This window comes from Antrostomus carolinensis, unplaced genomic scaffold (assembly GCF_000700745.2).
Source record: "Antrostomus carolinensis isolate BGI_N321 unplaced genomic scaffold, ASM70074v2 scaffold52703, whole genome shotgun sequence".
In the NCBI taxonomy this organism is placed as follows: domain Eukaryota; kingdom Metazoa; phylum Chordata; class Aves; order Caprimulgiformes; family Caprimulgidae; genus Antrostomus; species Antrostomus carolinensis.
Genome location: NW_010308419.1, coordinates 2,242 through 23,621, shown reverse-complemented (window position 1 = coordinate 23,621; position 21,380 = coordinate 2,242). Strand labels below are relative to the sequence as shown.

At 36.1% G+C, this 21,380-nt stretch overlaps 1 protein-coding gene across 1 annotated transcript; it reads left to right on the top strand.

Annotated features, from left to right (window-relative positions):
• The first annotated feature begins 1,093 nt into the window (after window positions 1–1,093).
• PAIP1 (poly(A) binding protein interacting protein 1) lies at window positions 1,094–20,848 on the top strand. The gene is made up of 10 exons (XM_029084428.1): window positions 1,094–1,273; window positions 6,503–6,691; window positions 10,173–10,285; window positions 12,051–12,162; window positions 13,410–13,535; window positions 15,722–15,828; window positions 17,262–17,379; window positions 17,521–17,575; window positions 18,176–18,269; window positions 20,452–20,848. Exons 1-10 carry the CDS (start codon window positions 1,163–1,165, stop codon window positions 20,543–20,545), a joined length of 1,119 nt encoding a protein of 372 aa, XP_028940261.1. The 5' UTR covers window positions 1,094–1,162; the 3' UTR covers window positions 20,546–20,848.
• Window positions 20,849–21,380: the final 532 nt, after the last annotated feature.

Below are 21,380 nucleotides of genomic sequence, written 5' to 3'. Positions count from 1 at the left end.
CTCTTCCCCCGTCCCACTGAGACCGGAGCCGTGGGGCTTCCCCCCTCCGCTCTCTCCGGCCTGGCCACGGGGACGCGTCCTTTCCCACCCCCGCGCCTGGGGACCGGGAGTTCACCGTGGGCTGAGGCTCAGCGCTGTGTGCTCCCCGGGCACCTGCCTGCCTGGCTCTTCTCGGCACTGCACGGGGATGAGCCGCGTAGGGGCACCTGCCCCATTCCTCACAAGGGTGATGATGTTTCAGGGCTGTGGGCCTGTGCCTGGGTAAAGGTGTGATGTTGCGTTGCAGCCACTCACAACACCTGTCTGTCCATCCCCCCCTTGCTGTGCCCTCACGTCTGTGTGTGCGCTTTATCCATCTGTTAATCTGACCACAGATGGTCTGAGCCTTGCCCTTATTGAAGTACTCTTAACTCCAGACTAAAGGTTTGCCAAAAAATAAACCAAACCCAACAGTAACACAAAGGGTTGTTTGTTGGTTAGCTTTTTCAGTTAGGTATCGGGTTCTGTTTGCAGTAAACTTAGGAGCTAATCCATAAAGACACATTTGGAAAATATGGTTATAAAAACACTTTTGTTGGATTTTTTGACAAATGGTGTATGAGAACAATGATAGCTAAGTGTCTTTGAAGATTATGTTAAAAAAGTACTGTTAAAAGTGAGTGATGTCTTCTGTTTATTCACCGTCAGTCTTGCATTTGTATCTGAAACCTGTGAAAAAGCCACAAGAAGGGCAAGCATATGCTAAGCAGATTTACTAGTTTCTCAGGTTAGCTCTTTTAGAAAACATGTTTTCATGGGAGAGGAGAGCACTCTTTTTCTTTTTTTTTTTTCCTCTCCCTTTTTTATCACCTTCACATGAACATTTTGTTTACTTTCTGTCATGTGGAAAGATATCTGGAGGTAGATAAAGTGAAAACTTTATCCATATTTAAGAAAAACAGTAAAAACAGTATATTTGAAGTAAACTTGAAAGTGTATTTATAGTAAAAGTATATTTAAAGTCCGAAAAATGAGGTATTCTGTGTGTACTCTGTGTGAATACATACTAGTTTAGTGATTTCTAAGAAAAGCTGTTAACAAAAACTTTTCAGAACACCTGCAACAGACGGGAATTCCACCTGAATCACAAGATAAAGTTTCAGTTCTTGATTCTGGACCAGAAATGGCTGAACCTCAGGTGGTTGTTGCTCCTGTGGTAACATCAAAGTTGTCTGCTAAAGCACCTGAGTTTTATCCATCAGGATACATCCAGAACTTCAATCAGAACTTCACAGTGAGTATCATCTCTTCTTAGTATACATTAGTTTACTTATATTCAGATTAACAGTGTTTTCTTGAGGTTTTGTATATCTGATAACTTCAATTCTGCATTTGTTGAAGAGATTCCAAAAATTCTACTTGCAGCCTCCAAAGTCAGTGTCAGTGAATGTTACGGTGTACACGAGAGCCTTCAGCATAGGACATTTTGCTAAAAGCTTGCTGCAGATAACCGCATTCCTTGTTGATTACACCACCCCTCAGAGTAAGCTGTCTTTTTGGTGACTACCTCTGTTATTGTTACACCTACGCTGCATTTTCAGTAAAGGCTTAGTTGCACTTTCATGCAGGTTTCACAGGTTTTTGAAGCAAGTGTGGGAGAAAGCTTCAACTTCAGTTTTTCTGAGCACAGGCTTTACCTTTCCTAAATTTACTGTGCCATGGGCATGACTGACCCTGGCTGCATCACTCAATGTACCATCATGTGTCTTTTAATTCCTTCAGTGGTATTGTATCGCCAAAGGGCCAAAAAGTAGAGTTAGGCTTGTTCCTAGCAGTTACCTACCTGCATGCCTGATATGAAACATATTTGCAGCCAGACTAAGGGTAATCTCTGATCAATGTGGTAGATGCATCATGTAATGAAAATTGGTACTTCTTATTTCCTACTCCGTTGTCTGCCATGTTATTGCTTCAGTAATTCTCCTGTAGGCAAGATCTGTGTGAGTTCTTGGAATATCCTTTTGTTATGCAAGCAGCCAAACTCTGGTACTATATACGAACAGGTGGGAACTATTACTTTTACAAATAAAAACAAATTATAAAAAACAATTATACTGAAACAAATAGATTTTTTTAATAATTTATAGAAAAATACTTCATTTGAATGCTGAATATGGTGGGGTGGTGTTTTGAAGTCTTTTCCTCAACAGTAAAATCAATGGTATCATAATGTTACCATTAAGCTTTGCTAGCTTACTGAATAGAATTACCATCCTGGATAATACAAGCCCATAGCCTATATACAGCTGTTAACAAAATGCCAACACAAACATGCTTCAGTGAATAGATAATCTAGGGGAAAAATAACTACTTTGCGCCAGTACATGTTAAATGTTTTCTATAAATAAAGGATTTCAGTTTAAAAACCAAAAAAGTGCCATTTGGAATGGCATACATAATGCATAGTTGTAATTACAAAGTTTTGAGGCAGCAATGTTGCTTTTCAGCTATTTTGCAAAACACACAAGCGTGTGGGGGTTCCTGGTTGCTATGTTGTGGGAATATGCTATGAATGTAACTCATCTACTAATAAAAATACCTTTTAAAATGCTATCAAAACCTAGAATATTTATTTGAAAGTATGTTGCAAGGACCTTAATCTAACCAGAATATACTAGGCATAGAACAGTGACGTTTCAGACTTTAGTCCTTCACTATTACAAAGTTTGGGCTTTTTTTACTTTAATGACTGAATTAATTTCAGTCTCACTTGCAATAAAAATAAGAAATTTAGCACACTACTATTACACAGATTTTGACCATGGGTTTTAAAATCTGAATGAAAACACAGTTCTGAGAAATATCTGGTTTTCTGACTTAGAATTAAAACGTTTTAGTTTTCATTTAGAATGTTCCCTGGAATTTTTAGATCCAGAAACTAATGTTTTTCTTACAAAATACCCAGTGGTTTTGCTACTAAGCATTTTAATTTTTAGAAATAAAGCACTGATTTCTTGTTTGATTGTACATTATTGTAATTACTATCTGTGTCCGTATAAAATTTGATTCTTACATTAGTTAATCTCCAGTTAGTTCCAATACTCAAAACTATCAGTTACCTTTGAACATAGTTTAAGGGTGCAGCATGCAAGACATACTACAATTTTCAGAGAAATTTTACCAGAACTCTAGGGAAGGAAAACCTCTGTGGGCTTCTCTGTTTGCGTGCAGTTGTCCATCCCATCAGAAGTTGTGGGTGTCTGCAGTAGAATTGGTGCCTAGATTTATGTTTGGATTGCCAGTAGGAAATGTCAGACGTGTTCTCTAACATGGGTGTATGATAATAATATGGCTGTCACCCCATCAGATGGGCACAGTGATGTTCTCACTGCACAGTTTTAGCAGTGAAATTTGTGTGAACTTAGGCAGAATCCTTCCTCCTCTGCTTTTTTTTTTTTTTTTTAGTAAACTTCAGTTAACTTCCAAAAGCAAGTGCCTCAGTGCTGGTTTTGCACGTTTAGCCAAGCATGAGGTTGTCACTTAACCTCATACAGCATGGATAGGTGATTTTGTATATGCAACAGTTTTTGTACTTAAGTTTGCAGTAACTTTATTGTAAACTTGTTTAGTGTGTACAATCTAAAAGGAAAAAAAAAAACAAACTTGTTCCTAAGAAGCCTGGAGACAAATCAAATCACTTATTAATTATTAGTGACTAAGTTCCTAAGTGAAAATATTGTGAATACTTACCAGGAATAGGAAAGTGGTAATTAGCACATGTACAGAAGCAAAGCCCAAGAGCAGATTCGGCTCATGGATCTTTTGACTTGCTGGTATTTCTGTAAACCAGAGGAGTTTTAGTACTTATTTAGTCTTTTCATTGTTATGTCTTTAAACTCATGAACTGACTCTTAGTAGAAGAGAGGCAAATGTATAATCTTTAAATGGATGACTCTTTTGTTGTGAATAATCCAGGATCCCAACCTATAGCTATCAAACGTAAAGAAGAGTCAGAGTTGGCTTGACTGAGAAATCACTGAACTTAGTGGAAAATTTCTAGTTGTCTTTTGTGGCTTTAAATCATAAATCTGTAATGAAGTTGTAAACTTATAGCCTCCTGTTAGCCAACTGCTGCTTAAAAATAATCAAGAGGGATTTGCTTTGTTTTCCCTTAGTTGATATGGTACGTGGTGCTGTCTTCTCTGTTAAATCTTAAAATCTGACAATGAGAAAGGCAAGTGCTTTATGTCTGGAAGTTACTGGGCTAAATCTAATTAGTTTTTAAAGTGTCAAGTGTTACTAATTCAGCAATATACAGTAGTATTCCAGTGTTTGAATTATTAATTTTTCTCTCCCATTTGTTCCGTTCCCTGGCATAGTTACTAAAACCCAGACTGCCTTTGGAGTTGAATATTTAGTACAGGTAGATGAACATGATTCAGAGTTTAGCCTCTGTGTTTAGCCTTTTAATTACAAAATGGGAAGAGGAGTACAAATACAGTGACATCAGTATACCAGATAGTACTGGGGCCCTTTCTAAAACAAGGACATTCTCCTACAAGATTGAATTCTTATCAGGTGAATATGAGAGGAAGATACTTTCCTCTCTGCTGAATAAGGATCTTGTAACAACCTGATGGCTGTCAGAAACAGCAGCTTCTTTTACTAGCTACAGCAACTGCATTCCCTGCCACCTGGCTGGAGGGTTTTCAAACAGGTTATTTGGAGAGATGCTAGTTCAGCTGTCTGTGATTAAGCTGCAGTTGTTGCACAATAATGTCATAGTTCTGTGGAACAAAATAGTTCAACTTTATTGTATGGAACTTTCACTGGGCTTTAGGCTGGAAAGGACCTCTAAAGTTCCTCTGTTCCAGTCACCAACTCAAAGCAAAACCAACTCAGATCAGGTTGTTGAAGGCTTTATCCTTACGAGTAGTAACAATCTGCCATTGTTTCCACAAGCCCGTATTTATTTCCTGTTTCTGACAGGCAACATTAAGTGACTTTGTCTGTAGTATTATTCACTGGACAAATATTCTACTTAATTGAACATTATAGGAAATCTATAGGTTTTCTTCTGTTATACTGATGTGTGTCCCCCTTCGCTTAAGTTGTGTGTCCTTATGACATGGGTCTTTGAGGAATTTTGGAAAATTTACTTTTTTCCCCACACATTATTCACAGGTCATGTAATTAATTTCAATATTTGATTTTCAGCAATGTGTATCTATTTCTTTCTCCACAGTTCATATCCAGATAGAAATCTTTCACAGATCCATGTTGCTTCACAGTAGAGGAGAGACTGAGGCATTTTGAAGACAGAAAGTGAACAACATCCCCTCATCAAGGGAGGGGTAGTGAGGAGACGGATAAAATAATTATTAACTTTATCAATGTGTTTATGTCCACTAAGAAAAAGTATTTTTTCATTTTTAGCTCAGGTTTTCATTACAGCAGATATATTTTAAACCTTTTTTCTTGTTAAATAGTAGATCAATTGATAATTCCTGTAATCTGTATGTTACCCTTATGTCTTGAATCACTGTAGCAATCCTTCTTCAGGCTCCTGCTTGCACTTCTGAAATCTCATATCAAATGCTTTTCACAAAGTGAATTATTTGTTCTGTTATTACTAGTGACATCACAAAGTTTGCTGCTTCCTTTGCTGTTCCCCTCATATACTGCTAGCATTGTAATCATCCAGTACAGTGTTGCATTTAGATACTATTAGATACATTCATTCTGAATGGACAAAATTAGAAGTCTTCTCTTCCATCAGCAGGAGCATAAACATCAATAAAGGATGGAATTGTGCTAGCTCGTCCTTTCTGTAGGGAGCAGGTGTGTTTACTGTCTGGTTCTTAACCTCAGTAGCTGCAAATTAATGCAATACCATTTGAATAGTTTCATTTCATGCCTTGTAATCTTTCATCCATTGCCAAGAGATGCAAATTTGCTGACTTTAAAAGATTGCTTCTCCTGACTATATTTTCTGCCTGGGAGTGCTGCCCCATATCTATTGTGTTTCTGCGATTTCTCCACCTTCTGCACATTTTGGAGCACTATACACTCTGTGTAAGACAAAAATATTTTGTTTCAAATTTTCAATTATTTTTCCTTCTACATTTCGTATATCTGCAGCACAGTTTGTGTGCACATCAGAAATGGGTGTTGAGCCTCAGTTTTAGTTTTATTCTTAATAGATATACTTACTTATTAGTTTGTTAGTTAATCTTGCACCCAACTTGGCAAACTGATTTCTTTTGATGTGTTCTGCTGGGAGACCCTAATCTCTATAAAAATGTGTTACCTAGTTATTTAGATGATAGGACTACTGGAGCTTTCTGATGCATTGAGGTCCATGCCATCTAAAAATGTTGAAGTGAACTGTGTAATAAAGATCACTATAAAGTATGCAGACACCCAAGACTAAGGGCTATATGGTTACTTCTGGAGATAGTAAGTGTAACACCATAATTTTAGATTCTTTTTAAACGGTTGGTATGTTCTTTCACTGCTATAGGATTCTTCCTTTGAAGACAGATACGATGGCTATCTGACTTTGGCAGAATACGTACAAGACTTCCTAAATCACCTCACTGAGCAACCAGGTTGTTTCGAAACTGAAATAGAACAGTTTGCTGAAACACTGAATGGCTGGGTCACTGCAGATGAAGCTTTACAAGAACTTGTTGAACTCATCTATCAGCAGGTAGCTTGTGTATTTTTTCTTATAACATGGATGCTATGCCTCTGTTACCTACTGTCCAAGATGCACATACCAGTATTACTTGTTATGAAACTGAATCTATGTAGTAATTGGTTTGAATTTGTCTTTTTAAATGGGAAAGATTTTCCTCAGTAAATTGGCATGGCCGCTCAAGCGTGGGATACCTGGATGGTTGATGAATTTCCTCAGTTTATTCTGTTTCCTTTATTGTGTATTGTCTCCTGGGTCACATACTACAGTTGAAATTATTGCCCTTATTTAAGGGGAGTTTTATTTGAATTGCTGTATTTATATAGTGGAGATTGAGGAAACTCTTAAACGATATCAGAGTTGGACATTTTTTACTCTATCCTTCAAAAAAATTGCTTCATAATACTTAGATACTCTTAATTCTGTGGTATTTTAAAAAATTAAATTTATACTTAGTGTACACATCACCCTTTGGGAAATGTTCCTTTATTGACAGGCTTTCTTCTTCATTTGGAATACTTATTTCAGAATAGCATAATTGGAGGAAAGGAAAGCTCATCTAATCATAACTAGGTCCAGTCCCATTGATGGCCATGGAAATGAGGACAGAGACCTTGAGCTGAACTCTGTACTAATTGGGGGAGCCACTGGAAAGAACAGCTTAATATGTGTTGCCTCGCAAATGAGCTGCAGTTACTGTCTTTTGGGATTGCTGCAGGGAATGAAGTCACACTTGTGCTTCCTATTTATTACATTGGGTGTCTCTCACTTTCATGGGTTGGTTGCTTTCAATGCTGCCTTGAAAAATACACACTTTTTCACCTTTTAAATGCAGATACTTGCAGAATATTTTTACTGTAAAATAATCAGGGGTATGTAGAAGCTGCATGACTCGTTGGGCGTTGTACAGTACTGTAGAGACTCACGTTTCTTACTGTCATACAAAATTGATGCACACTGGTGAATTCAGAACAGTTTGGTTAGATGTTAAGATTACCTGTGCTATGTTTGGCAGCATCCTTTTCCCATTCTTTATTTGAACACATGGAGGATAGTTAAAAAAAGATCAATATATTCCATAGAACTTTACTGGAAGAAAGAAGAATTTATCTCATTTTTAACTTCATATATGTTAAATACATTGAGTCTCACATCTCTAATGTTGCCTCTTCCTCTCTCCCTCTAGTTAAAACAAGTCCAGTGTTAGGGTTGGCTGTGCCTTCTTCAGCTGAGAAGCATTGAGTGTTATCACTGTGAAATTATGTGAAAAATAAAACTTAGAGCAAAAAAACTGTGTTGTTGTCCAAAAGTATCCAATTTTGGTTTCGTTGTATGTCAGGATAGGATAGTGTTTGAGTGTGTCAGCTACACTGAATATTGTTCTGTTTTGAGCAGAGGCTCAAGTATTTGTGTTTCCTGGTTTATCACAAAACAATTAAAATTGCTGAAGTGTATTTATAAGCATCTGCTTCAGTGATGTTAATTAACCCAGTTGAGCAGATTTACCGATGCTAGGTTTGTGAGGGAAAAAGACTAAAATGAAGGAAACCTAAGTCCTGTACCCTAAGTCTTCTCTTCATCTATGTGTCAGGTATTTTAGCCTGTCTGTAAGGATCAATTATATACTTCCTCTGTTCTTTCTAATCCATTTTTGTTAGTGAAGTGCCAGTTCTCTTGTTTTCCAAAAGTTGAACACTCTGACTTCGTAGCTTAAGAATCTTGACTGTTGTATAGTTACTACAGTGGATTGTTGCTGTTAACAGCAACTAAAATTTCTCAAGATACGTATTGGCAGGATAGTCTTCATGCTTAGATTGTGACTTTTTTGAGTCAGAGATAAACTAGGATTACCGGCAACAATAATTCAGGGAAGGTGATATTGCTTTGTAATGATTGGTTATTAAGAAGATGTAAAGTGGGGTTTTTTTGTTTCTATGTGCTATGTCAGGTATAATACCTAAAATTTAATTGTTTCAGTATTTAATGCAACCACAAATACAGACCAGCTAATTAGGACAATAATGTATAAAAAATACAGATGAGGCTTGAAGAATGTGTGTATGTATGTGTGGTTTTTTTGTTAGGAAAGAGAAGTGTAATTTAAGTGATGTATTTTCACCTGTTAAAAAAGGAGGCACCTCTTCTAGTCCAAGCAACTGATTGAACCAAAGCACCAAAAAGCTCATTAGCTATTTCACATGCATCTTACTGGAAACTAAATTCTATTTGACTACCTTAATTACTTAAACTTGTTGTATCTTCCAGAGACACTTTTTTCCAGCGACTTTATGCTCATAGTACAGTTACATTGAATGCATATTTTTCTCTACCTGTGTAGATGGTAACTAGCTATAACGCGTTGACGTCCTAATGGCAAAATGCTCTTTTCACACGTTAGAAGCAGAAGCATGCAAGTACATCGATAGTGCTGATAGATGATCAAGATTTAAAAGGAATGTTTGAAGATGTTAAAACAATAGGAGAAGTTTAATTAATTCTTAGTATCCCTATTTTCTTTTTGGCAGAGTTGATGAAGTTACTTACATCAGAACCTCTTTTCACTGAAGCTGTATATGAGAAATAATATCAAATTCAGGTGTTGTTATAAGAGAGTTGAAAACACGTGAACTCTTTGCCAAAATTGCCAGAATAAATTGCCAAAATAAGGGGATGTTCTGCATTAAGTTCTTTGAGAGGTTGAGTGTAGACACTATTGAATTCCCAATTTCTTCCACCTCTTGAAATTTTGAAATATAAAATTTAAGGCAAAATATCTCCCAGACAGTGCATAACTTTTGTTGTGGAATTTCATTGTTACCACCTGGTTTTAGACAATAAAAGTGTAAATATTCAGTAACAGGACTTTTTTTAGAAAAAACAACCTGTCAAGAGCTATTAACTGTAATGATACAGTTTTAACCTCGGAATCAGGAGCTTGCTATTCTGCAGATTGCTGGAGCGTGTACAGGAGAAAGTATTTCTCTTCCCTTGTCATGTCCTTGTACTCTTTCCCTGGGCATTCACTATTGCCAAAAATAGATTATGGGATAAATAGCTCTTAGACTGAATGAAGGCAACCTTTTTTTAAATTTTGTTTTAATGTACTCATTGCTCCTGGAGAGAGTGCATGTGCTTGAAAAAGTGTCTTGATGTCCACTGTTGATTTTTTTGTATAAACAGTTTGTAAGTGATTTTCAGTCAATCTTTGGTGCTGGTCATAATGGAGAGTTAGAGTTGAGGACACACAACATAATAGTGGTTGTTTTCTTAAAGCCACAATATCATGAATTTTTAAGGGCTGAAGTGCGTAGAGCAAAGTGTTGATGAGATACAAAAATTAACTTGTCAAATGGTAATTATTAATCTTCTGTTCTTCAATTGTTCAATCAATTGTTGTTAAACACAGTTTTCAAAAAAAGCTTTAAAAGATATTTCCTGGTAGCCTAATCATGAGTTTTATTACTAATTTATTTTTCCACTTCTGTTTTGGAAGGCCACATCTGTCCCAAATTTTTCCTACATGGGAGCACGGTTGTGTAACTATCTATCTCACCATCTAACCATTAGTCCACAAAGTGGGAACTTCCGGCAGTTGTTACTTCAAAGGTCAGTATAAGCACGTCATTTCAAGCCTGTTATTTTCTCAGGTTACATGTCTTCCTATTTTGTATATAACTCTTAATGTCAAAGAGGTATATATTTAAAATAGAAGTTTAGATTAAGGATTATTAAAGCACAGATACATACTGGATATTGAATACTTTTAAAAAAAATTTGAATAGTTTTAAATATGAGAATATTTAAAACTCCATTTGGAGTTCTGTAGAGTCTTTTGAACTGTGTATCTTAGATCCCAAATTACAGGGTAAATTTGAAAGCTAGTCAAGTTCAAAAGTATACTAAGTGCACGTATGTGTATTGTCCTTTGACTCTTGTTAGGACTCATTTCAGTGTGTTTTTTTCTTTAATTACTTTTCCAGTTGGAGTTGCTGTGTAAAGTTTATTCATTGATCAACCAACTGATTTTGTCTGTGAAGTCGATGCATAAAATCCAGAAGGATAAATTTCTTAAATTTTCAGTTACTGGAGTTCTGAGGACTTATGATTTGATAATGATTAGACTTTGTAGTGGACAAAAATGCAAAATTTTGTAAAAGGATGTTTCCTTTAAAATCTTGCTGCATCTTCTCTGGGCAACCTGTTCTAGTGTCTCACCACCTTCACAGTAAAGAATTGCTTCCTAATGTCTAATCTAAACCTACCCTCTTCCAGTTTTGAGCCATTACCCCTTGTCCTATCACTGCACTCCCTGATAGAGTCCCTCCCCATCTTTCCTGTGGGTCCCTTCAGGTACTGGGATGCTGCTATAAGATCTCCCTGGAGCCTTCTCTTCTCCAGGCTGAACAGCCCCAACTCTCTCAGCCTGTCCTCATAGGAGAGGTGCTCCAGCCCTCGGATCATCCTCCTGGCCTCCTCTGGACTTGCTCCAACAGGTCCATCTCCTTCTTACATGGGGGGCCCAGAACTGGACACAGTGGGGTCTCATGAGAGTGGAGTAGTGGGGGAGAATCACCTCCCTTGACCTGCTGGACACACTTCTCTTGATGCAGCCCAGAAAACAGTTGGCCTTCTGGGCTGTGAGTGCACATTGCCAATTCATATTCAGTTTCCATCCACTGGTATCCCCAAGTTCTCCTCAGGGCTGCTCTCGATCCATTCTCTGCCCAGCCTGTATTTGTGCTTGGGATTGCCCCAACCCAGACGCAGGACCTTGCACTTGGCCTTGTTGAACTTCATGGGGTTTGCATAGGCCGATGTCTCAAGCCTGTCAAGGTCTCTCTGGATGGCATCCCATCCCTCTAGACTATCAGCTGCACCACTCAGCTTGGTGTCATGAATTATGGATCAGTGTCACTTAAAATGGTGAGGTAAATAATTTATTGAATAAGTGTCAAGACATCTAAGACAATGTGGGCAGCACCCTGAAAGGGCAAAAATGTATTTCAGAGAGTACCTATTTTATTTCTGTGGCTGTTTGGCTGCCTTTGTTAAACTTCCTGGACCCATATTCTAATACATAAGCTGTGTAAATGTCTCTTAATTTTTGTATGTTCTAATTTGCTCTGTTTCATTTTTCTATCTCGGATATCTCCGTGCTTGAAAACGTAATCATGTCATCATATGCATTCATCTAAAAGGACACAAATCCATAATGTCTTTGTCTCATTTTCTTCACAAACTATACTTCCCAGCATTCAGCATTTAACAGTTTTAATGCAGTTCATAAGGTCTTATCATTCTGTTAAATAAGTAGCATGTTACATATGTTGGGATGTCTACAGGTGATATGATTTTGTTTTAATGCTTACAGGTGTCGAACAGAATATGAAAACAGAGATGAAGCTACAAAAGGAGATGAGACTACTCGAAAACAATTTCATGCCTTTGTGCTGTTCTTAGCTGAACTCTACCTTAACCTAGAGGTAAGAAGAAAGTTGCATGCCAGAGGTTCTTCATTTATTTTTTTGTTGTGTTTAGGTAAACACTGAAATGCAATATAATTGGAGGTGTTTTTCTAAAGGGAGAGGGGAATAAAGTAAAAAAAATTCGTAACAGTTTCATTATAATGTGTGTCCAAGAATCAGATTTTTTTAAATGCACAAGATCATTGGAAAAGAAATGTATAAAGATTACTTTTTTTTTTTAAAGTATAAGAATTCATGAAAAGAACCAACCATAAACCACCTTTGGAATGAAGCTTTTGGTGTTTACTTTTGTCTGGCAAAACCCCTAGATGATTACTTTTAACCAGCATAGGAAATGTTACAGCCTAGCAGCAGCAGATCAGGATCAGTAATCCATGTCATTCAGTATCCAGCCACTAATAGAAGGTGTTATCAAACCCTTAAGGAAGGTGTGGAAGTCCTCAAAATGAGCAATTAAAAATGCAGACCTTTAAAAATATTTCTCTTGAACACTGAGTCCTTGGCTTGTGTATGAAGCATGAAATCTTGTATTTAGATTGGTTTTTTTGTAACTCTGATAAGTACAAAAAGTATATGTATACTTCTTTGACTCTCATATCTGTGAGTTCAGTTAGTTCACTAACTGCTGTAGTGTACTTAAAATATATCTTTGACTGGATTATTTCAATGGTTTGATTTAAGCAGACACTATAAAAAGGTTCTGCTGGCATAAGGAAATAAATAAATTTTCTGACTCTTGCTTTTCTGTTCATAAGGGGGCCTTGAAATGTGCTTTTCACTCGCTAGAAGTAAAAAGGAAAATTTGCAAAGAGTTTGGGGGAGGGGAAGTTGTCCAGTTCTGTGAAGTATACCATTTGTTTTCAAACTGTTTTCTTAATTTTTTAAATACCTTTTAAAAGATTTATCTTCTAGAAGTAAACCACTACAGCTGTAGAGAATACATAATGTTGAAAGAGTATGGGGTGCTAAGAATTTGGGATTTTGGGAACCATTTGTCAGGCATTTGGTAGCTTTTCTGAGCAATTTATTAGTAAAGAAACAAAATACTAGACATGCATTGTTACGTATATATCAGAATTGTAAGTTACAGTATTTGGCATGTTCTTCCAACTAAAGAGCTCAACTATGTTGATCACAAACCAAATCATACAGCATCCGAGAGAGAAAATGTGACTAAATTAATTTCTAAAACTTAAGTCTTTTAAATGTGGTTTGTTTGGATTTTTTTAATATATATTTTGCAGATTAAAGGAACAAAGGGACAGGTAATGCGAGCAGAAATTCTTCAAGAAGGCCTTCGGGAATTACTAAATGCGCTTTTCTCTAATCCCGTGGACAGTAATTTGATATGTGCAGTGAAACTGCTGAAGGTGAGACTAGTTTTCAAAGAAAAAAAAAAAGATTTTTAACATTCCTATCTTTGGGAGCTGTGGGGGAAGCTGCAAATAAAGAAGTGTTTATAAGTTTTAATGCATTGCATCATTAGCAGAACAAACTGTATTTTTTTTTCCTTCCTCTTAGTACCATTATGAAATTGAGACAACAAAAAAATAATGTTATTACTCTAGAAGTAAAATGCAAGGTTGTTTGTGTACATACAAGAGCAATAGCACTGAAGTAAGGTGCAGAGGAGTGGGCAGTCCCTTCAGGTCTCCTTTTGCTGTGAGCAGTGTGGGAGAGAACAGTAACCAACTTGAAGGAATGGTGGAGTTTTGTGTTATGTTCTCTGTTGTGAAGGACACGCAGCAGTTAGGGTCTACCACTTTTTGCCGCAAAAGTTTATTGATATCAGTTACTTCATACTGGATTGTTTGCATCATTACTACTGTAGAAATTTATATATTTCTGTTTTCATGATGAATACAAACCTCTTTGGTCTTAAGTTTTACATTTTCTATAAAAAAATGGTTAGCTTCTATGCAGGGAGAGACTTTTTATCTTCACTAGCCATGTTTATATGCATAGTTGGAAGAACACAGTTTATCTTAGGAATGAAGGTCAAAAGCTAAACAGTATTTTTCTAGAGTTTTGTTTATGGGGTTTTTTTGTGGTTGGTTTTGTTTTCCTCATTCTTTCCTCTTCCTTCCACTCGCTATTTTTCAGACTCTTCTGTCTTGAATTCCAATTCTGGCAGCTTCTTTTGATATGGTAAATAGAGAAGAGAGGTTTTACATCTTCCAATTTAAACCCTTAATTTGAAGTTTGGATGTTTAAGCAGGTTGCTTGTAGCAAGTGTGAGGTTGTGTTCAATGAGCACATTCACTCGTGTAGTCAGTCCTTATGTTGGTAGTGCTTCCCTGAGGCACAGCCCACTGAAGGGCCTTTCAAAAAGGCAGTACACAAATCGGGAAGCTTTCTGGTGCTGCTGTTTTTTGTAATGGTTCTCCAAAGAAGATGGAAGTCTACCTATTTTAATAGATATATATTTCTTGGAATATTTATTTTGCTTTACAGTATCCATTCTAAAATGAAAGACAGTGATCTAAATTATTTTCTGACACACTGATAAATCTAAAAGGTGTTATAGAGCAGCGATACTTTTTTTTTTTCTTCATAAAAGTGTTTTCTGATGCCTATAGTATCTACAAATGTTGGAGTATATCTGTAGATAGATTGGGCTGTCTTATTAAACCTTGGTTCCACTACTGAAACACCAAACGTATCCTGTTGTCTTTTCTGTTTACTATAGTGATAGATACAGGTTTTTCACCTGTTTGCTTTGCAGTAGGTTTATTTTTAATTAAGCCTTCTTGGTGCTATGATCTGATAAGATAGGATCAAGAAAACTGGGAATACCAAACAAGTGCTGACTAAGATGCTTACTGTCATCATTGCATTCTATTTCTTTGTATCATCAAGTGCCATTCCAAGCATTTTTGGACCATGTAATATTTATGATGAGTAAATCAGGAATTGCTATTAACTTTTGATTGTAGTGGAAAACTTATTTTTTTCTGATTTAACTCCTACTGTGCAATTATTGGTCAATGAAGCACCTATTCATAACATAAAGGGCTTTCATTCACAGCAGTTCTAGACTGCCTGCTGCTGAAGCTCAGATTTTATGTGTTAAAATTCAGGCTGGCTTGGTCAGATAATTCCTGCCTCCTGTTATATATACCCAGATAAAATTCTCTGGCAAGTCTAATGCTAGCCAAGTTGACTGAAGTTTTTCTAAAGTTTATTAAACTCTGTGTTATTCTCTGATAAGCTGTGGTATCATCTGCAAAAATAACATCTCCTTTTTGATAGCATGTACTTAAGTAAGATCTGAGAAATGTCACTGAAGAGTTGTTTCAAAATTATATTTCAAGACTGAAAGGAGAGAAGTGCTTGTGAACTTCTAGGTAACAAACACCAGACACAGAGCTTTCATACTGTCTGTAGTCTAAAATAAACTATTTACAAGGTCTCTTAATCAGCAAAAAAACCATGCAGTTTGGAGCTTCAGCCCTCACACAATGCATCTAAATGTTTCAAATTGTTATAGAATCTCTTAAAGTTATATCATTTTCTTAAAAAAAAAAACCAAAACAAACTAATCCCTTGTCTTTAGTTGACAGGCTCAGTTTTAGAAGATGCCTGGAAAGAAAAAGGAAAGAATGATATGGAGGAAATCATTCAGAGAATTGAAAATGTTGTGTTGGATGCAAACTGTAGCAGGTGAGAAGATAACTTATGTGCAGTATTTTGTTTTTATATTAAACACGACCTTCAAAATCTTCAAGAATCATGAACATGTGCAAAACTTTATCTTAAAAACTTTTAGTTATGAAAAGTAAGGTGATATTTGGGTCACTTCCCATGTTAAAAATTAAAAAAAAAAAATTTTTTTTTCAGTTGAAGAGTTTGGTGGTTTGTTTCGGTTTAATTTTTTTTTGTTTTATCTTTTAATAGATATGCATGCTCCACTCTAATAGTTGGGGTTTTTTTAACCTCTAGGTCTTGAAACGTTACATAAGTGCTTTAGGCTCTAAGAGACGATCGTAGAGATATCTCATGGTTTATTCTTTTAAATCTGAATTTAACAGTATTAAGTATATACAAACAGTATTAAATATGTAGCAGTATTAAAGATATAAAAACCACTATAAATGTAAAGGCAAAATGGAATATGCTTTGTGGCTTGGTTTGGCGGTGGGGTTTTTGGGTTTGTTTTTTTTCTGGAGAGCATTTAATCCTACCTGTTTGGCAGGATCTCTACTGCAGTCTGAAAAAAAAAATGAGTGACTGGCTAATGTATTCTGATTCTCAGTTTGCAGTCAGCTGGGTGCATGAGGTTATCTGATTCTGCTATACTTCAACCTCAGCTTCTTGCAAACTTACTAAAAACTTATAGATGATTCAGATGCTGTGACCTGAGCTCTTGCCATATGGATGGAGGCCAACAGGTAGCTCGTAGCCTCTGGGTTGCAACTAAGCTGCCCCCAGGGAGGATGAGGAAAATTTTGCTTCAGAAACCAGAGAAAATTGATAGCACAAGCTGACGCTTTAAAGACACGGAAGCACAAACTTATTATAATAGAGAAAACAACTGAAGATTTTTATTTATTCCTTAATGAGACTCTTCTCCATGGACTTGCTTAAAAGAAGAAAGCAATTTATCTTATTTTAGGGATGAAATGGGTGTGGTGGTATGTACTGCACGGGAGACATTGCTTCTCACTGTGAACTGCAAAATTTCAGTGTGACTAAGAGGGCTAAAGTTAGGAGCATAAATTAGATTATTAAAATACAGTTTGAAGATCATCCCCGTTTTTCCCAGTACTATCTTTTTGTCAGAAAAGGATTTGTTCCTCAAGCTTGTGCTGCTGGTTTAGTATCTTGATAAAAAACTATAGCCTCTTTCATATGGGCTCCTTACTTTACCTCAGTGGAAGTAGAGTGGGCGAGTATCTCATAATTGACATGTAAAGCATGTAGATCTGCAGGGGGAAAAAAGAAATCAAAATTATCTGTAGATCGGTCAAAATGTTGTCATTTTTAGAGCTCTTGGTGGGGGGGATTTAACTATATAGTATTTGCAAGATAAGAGAAGCCAGTTCCTTGCTTAGCACCAAACATTCTAACTTTTGTAGTGCTTCTCTTTGTTTCAGAGATGTGAAACATATGCTACTGAAACTAGTAGAACTGCGATCAAGTAACTGGGGTAGGGTTCATGGAACTTCTTCACATACAGAAGCTACCCCTGAAAATGACCCAAACTATTTTATGGTAAGAATGTACGGACACTTCGGTTCCTTAATTTAATGTGAATATAATTTGATTCATAGACAGTCACATTGCTGAAAATTACAGACAGCTGTCTCTCTGAGTGCATATAAATAACATTGTGTATGACTTCATTATTCTTAGAATGAGCCAACATTTTACACTTCCGATGGCGTTCCTTTCACTGCAGCAGATCCAGGTATGCCACAAGCTTAGTATACCTGTCTTCTCAATCTTTAAAAAGTTGTAATTAAGTTTATATCGTGCTGAAATACATAAAAAGTTCTTCAGATGTCTGAAACTCATGCAACTTAAAAGAAGAAATTATGTCTGAATTCCTGGCTTTGTGTAACATATGCCTGATTCTGAATTAAAAGGTGATAATATTCTCCATTTCAAACATTTTATGGATTTGAGTTCATGTAGTTCTTAAGAATGTGTTGTAGTTCTTAGCACTTGGTCTCTCCAGGAAGCCAGAAATTTTCAAGTCTTCTTTTGTTTGTCTGTTGTTAGTAGCAAAAGGGTTTGTTTCTTACTTAGTTTCTTTGTTTTCTATAATCTGAGCACAACGTGGCATGACATCATTTGAGGTAAAGACATCTGTGACTGCCTTTACAGTTCTCTGGGAAGATAAGTATCCTTCTTAAGGGTCAGTTGATGTCCCAAGAAAAAGTTGAAGCAGGAGTTTTTTCAATAATGTGTTTCATGTCATTTATAGTTTCATTAAGTAGGCTATTTTCAACCTGTACAGATGTATGTTAGTTTAGAGCACTACTCAGTTTCTATTTTACTTTGCCAGATTACCAAGAAAAATACCAAGAGCTGCTTGAAAGAGAAGATTTGTTTCCAGATTATGAAGAAAATGGAACAGATTTATCAGGACCTGGAGATCCGTATGTTTTCTTTTTGAGTTATAGTATTTTTTTAATACTAGTTATTTTTACTGTAGACTTAGGAATCCAGCCTTGAAAAACAGGAAACTAAATAATATTATTTAGCTCTACAGTGGAAGTTACGTATTTGTTCAGGTGTAAGTTGCTTTGTAATCAAACAAGTTTGAAACAGATTTTATATTTTTCCAACTGAGTAGGGTAATTAAATTTCAGATATTTATGCACATGTACAAACATACTGTCTTCTGCATTTAAGTAAAAATAAATTTGCAATCAAAATGAAGGACCGGATCTTCAAGTGCTGGTAGTGGGGCAGCCTGAATTCATTTGACTGATGTGCATACTCATCCCAGCTAGAGATGATTAGCAAATTTTCAGAGGCTTTCAAAGGGAGGAGGTCAAGTTTCTCTCCTCAGAATAAATAGTATTCCCTCAATTAAATGGCTATTCAGTATTCCTGTAGAACAAGAAAAGCAACCTCATGGCAAAGAAGGAATCAGCAGATGGCAAGGTAGTCCGACTTTCAGACACCAGTTTATAAGAATTTAATAGGAAAGCAGTGAAAAGAAATATGGCCTAAAATAAATTGCTCTGAGCTTTATACTCACCTGATTGAAGGAAGGCTTTGAGATCATGATTTGATACCTAGGAACATTTTCAGTGTTGTGTTGATGTGTGGTAATAGTGCTGGCCTGGATCAATACTTCCATTAGTAAATCAGAAAACTTTTAGATAGAGCATAGCTGAGGGGAGCAGCAAGAACTTTGTCAGATGAAGTAGAGATGTCATCAGAAATTAACAAACTCATACTATGGAGGGGAAAAAATAACCATGTGAACTGCTGTGTTTAGAAGAACAAATTAATTGCAAAATGGAGACAGACAACAGTTAAAAAAACCCAGCAAATCCAAAGAGTGACATGTGGAAGACTCTGAGTCAGCTTTCCTGCAAGGTGACTGTGGAACCTGCTTTGTTGAAGGCTTAAGAAAAGCTTAGACAAATGTATCTTGATCCTGTCAGCTATTTCTCATAACTGACATCAGGGAGACAGGTTCTATGTTGCGTCCCTTCTCCAGTGTACGCTTCTATGAGAAAGGAGGAACAAATAGTATAAATCTGTAGATTGCTTCTTCAATGCACAATACTGAAGAAAAAATACTTTCCTTACATGTTTTTGTGGCACTTACTGTGGTTTTGTGTGAAACCCACAATTTATAGCTTCTGAGCAGATGAGGCATGCTGATTCCCTTGTTTGGAACAAAGGCACAGAAGATAATAAACTGAGCACCTGAAATTAGTGCATGTTACTTGAGAGTCAGTAGCTGTTTTTTTGCTACAGCTGACTGTTTTTTTTAAGGCTATTTAGAATTATATGCACTTACCATGTTCAAGCTACAGCTCTATTGTCCTAGTTTATGGTGATGAACACTTCAGTTCCTTGTTTTCTCTAGGTCCACTCAAGTTATTTCCCAGTAACTGTGGGGAGAAAGAAAGCTGAAGTGATCCCCATCACTTCCCAGCTTTATTTTGAAACTCTATGGTTGTCTCCACGCTGTGCAATATTTACTATCGCTATTGGGATCCAGTCTTTTCTGTGACCTAAATAAGACAGTTCTTTTCCAAAAGACTGGTAACTATATAATAGGAGGTAATATAATGCAATAGGGAGGTGAACTAAGGTTGCCTTCTTTCATATATCAACAAATAGGAATGCAGATTTCCTATATAAATATATTCTTTGACTATTGTGCAGCCAAGACAGTTGATGCAGTATTTAAGCGAGGATGTTGACCAACCAAAAATGATGCTCATTATAAGCTAATTACGTTTTTTGCAAATAGCTCAATACAGATGCATTATTAAATTTTGCAAAGCTTGGATTGCATTACTGCATTTTCTATCATCTCGGTAACTATTTCTGTCTTTTAAACTGTGGACAGATTAAGGTGATCTAAAATGGTGACAACACTGCAGCTATTTGTACATATATATGCTGCTTTGAGGTTTCTGTTTGTTTTCCTAGTGCCAATGAATTTTTTTCCTCTTGATCCTCTTTAAGAAACTGTCATCGTTAACTGCCATTTATAAAGCTCTGTTTTAGTCATAACATCTACGTAAATGTTTCTGAAAATCTGTACAAAAACTTAACACCTTTGGGGTTTGGTTTTGTTTGGTTTTTTAGGTATTTTGATGACATTGATGATGGGATGGATCCAGAAATTGAAGAAGCATATGAAAAGTTCTGTCTAGAATCAGAACATAAGAGAAAACAGTAAGATGTTACACAATAATGTTAGTTTATTAAGCCAGTTTGGGTATGGTTAGAATACAGGGGGACACAACACATTTGTACCAAAATAATGAATTTGAGTTAGATTTCTAAGTACTAAAGTTATACAATTTCAATTTTGTTTAACAGAATCTGCCAAAAATTGTAAACTTATGCCCTGTAACTTAAAATTTTGTGTATATATCATAGTTTATGTACAGGTATATGAACAATGTTTTGGCTGCAATAAAAACTATTTAAAAGTTATCATAATTGAAATTAAAATTTAATGGGAAACTGTCCCAATAAAGGGAGAAAGGGGAAGAATAACTTGATCTAAATTTGTTTTCTTGCTTTAGTACATATTGGGGATATCTTATATTTAATTTTTTCTTTTCTTTTTTTTTTTTTTTTTTGCTGAGGAGAGTATGATCCAAATATGGAATTTTTTTTCTGTAGATCACAATCATGAGAAGTGGTTTGTGAAGATTGTGTTTTGTGTGTGGTTTTTTTTGTTTATCTCCTTTTTCTTCCTCTGCCGAAACCCAAATGGGTGAGGTCTGGCCTTTTTTTTCTGGAATAAACATGTTATATGTTGACATGTGGAAAAGCAAGCAGTATTTTGGAAGTTGGGTGCTTTGAAGATCTTTGGTTCAGATAAGTTTATTTTCAACTTTTAAAAGCAAAACCTATCCTTTAATTTGTTGTGTTCTTCAAGACTATATGAATATAGTTATGCTTTAGCCCATGCTTCTCAAGAGTATGTGCAGTGCTCAATTTTTTATTTTATTTTATTTTTTTTTAATGTATCTAACATGTCTAACCTTCTGGCAACCTTTGTA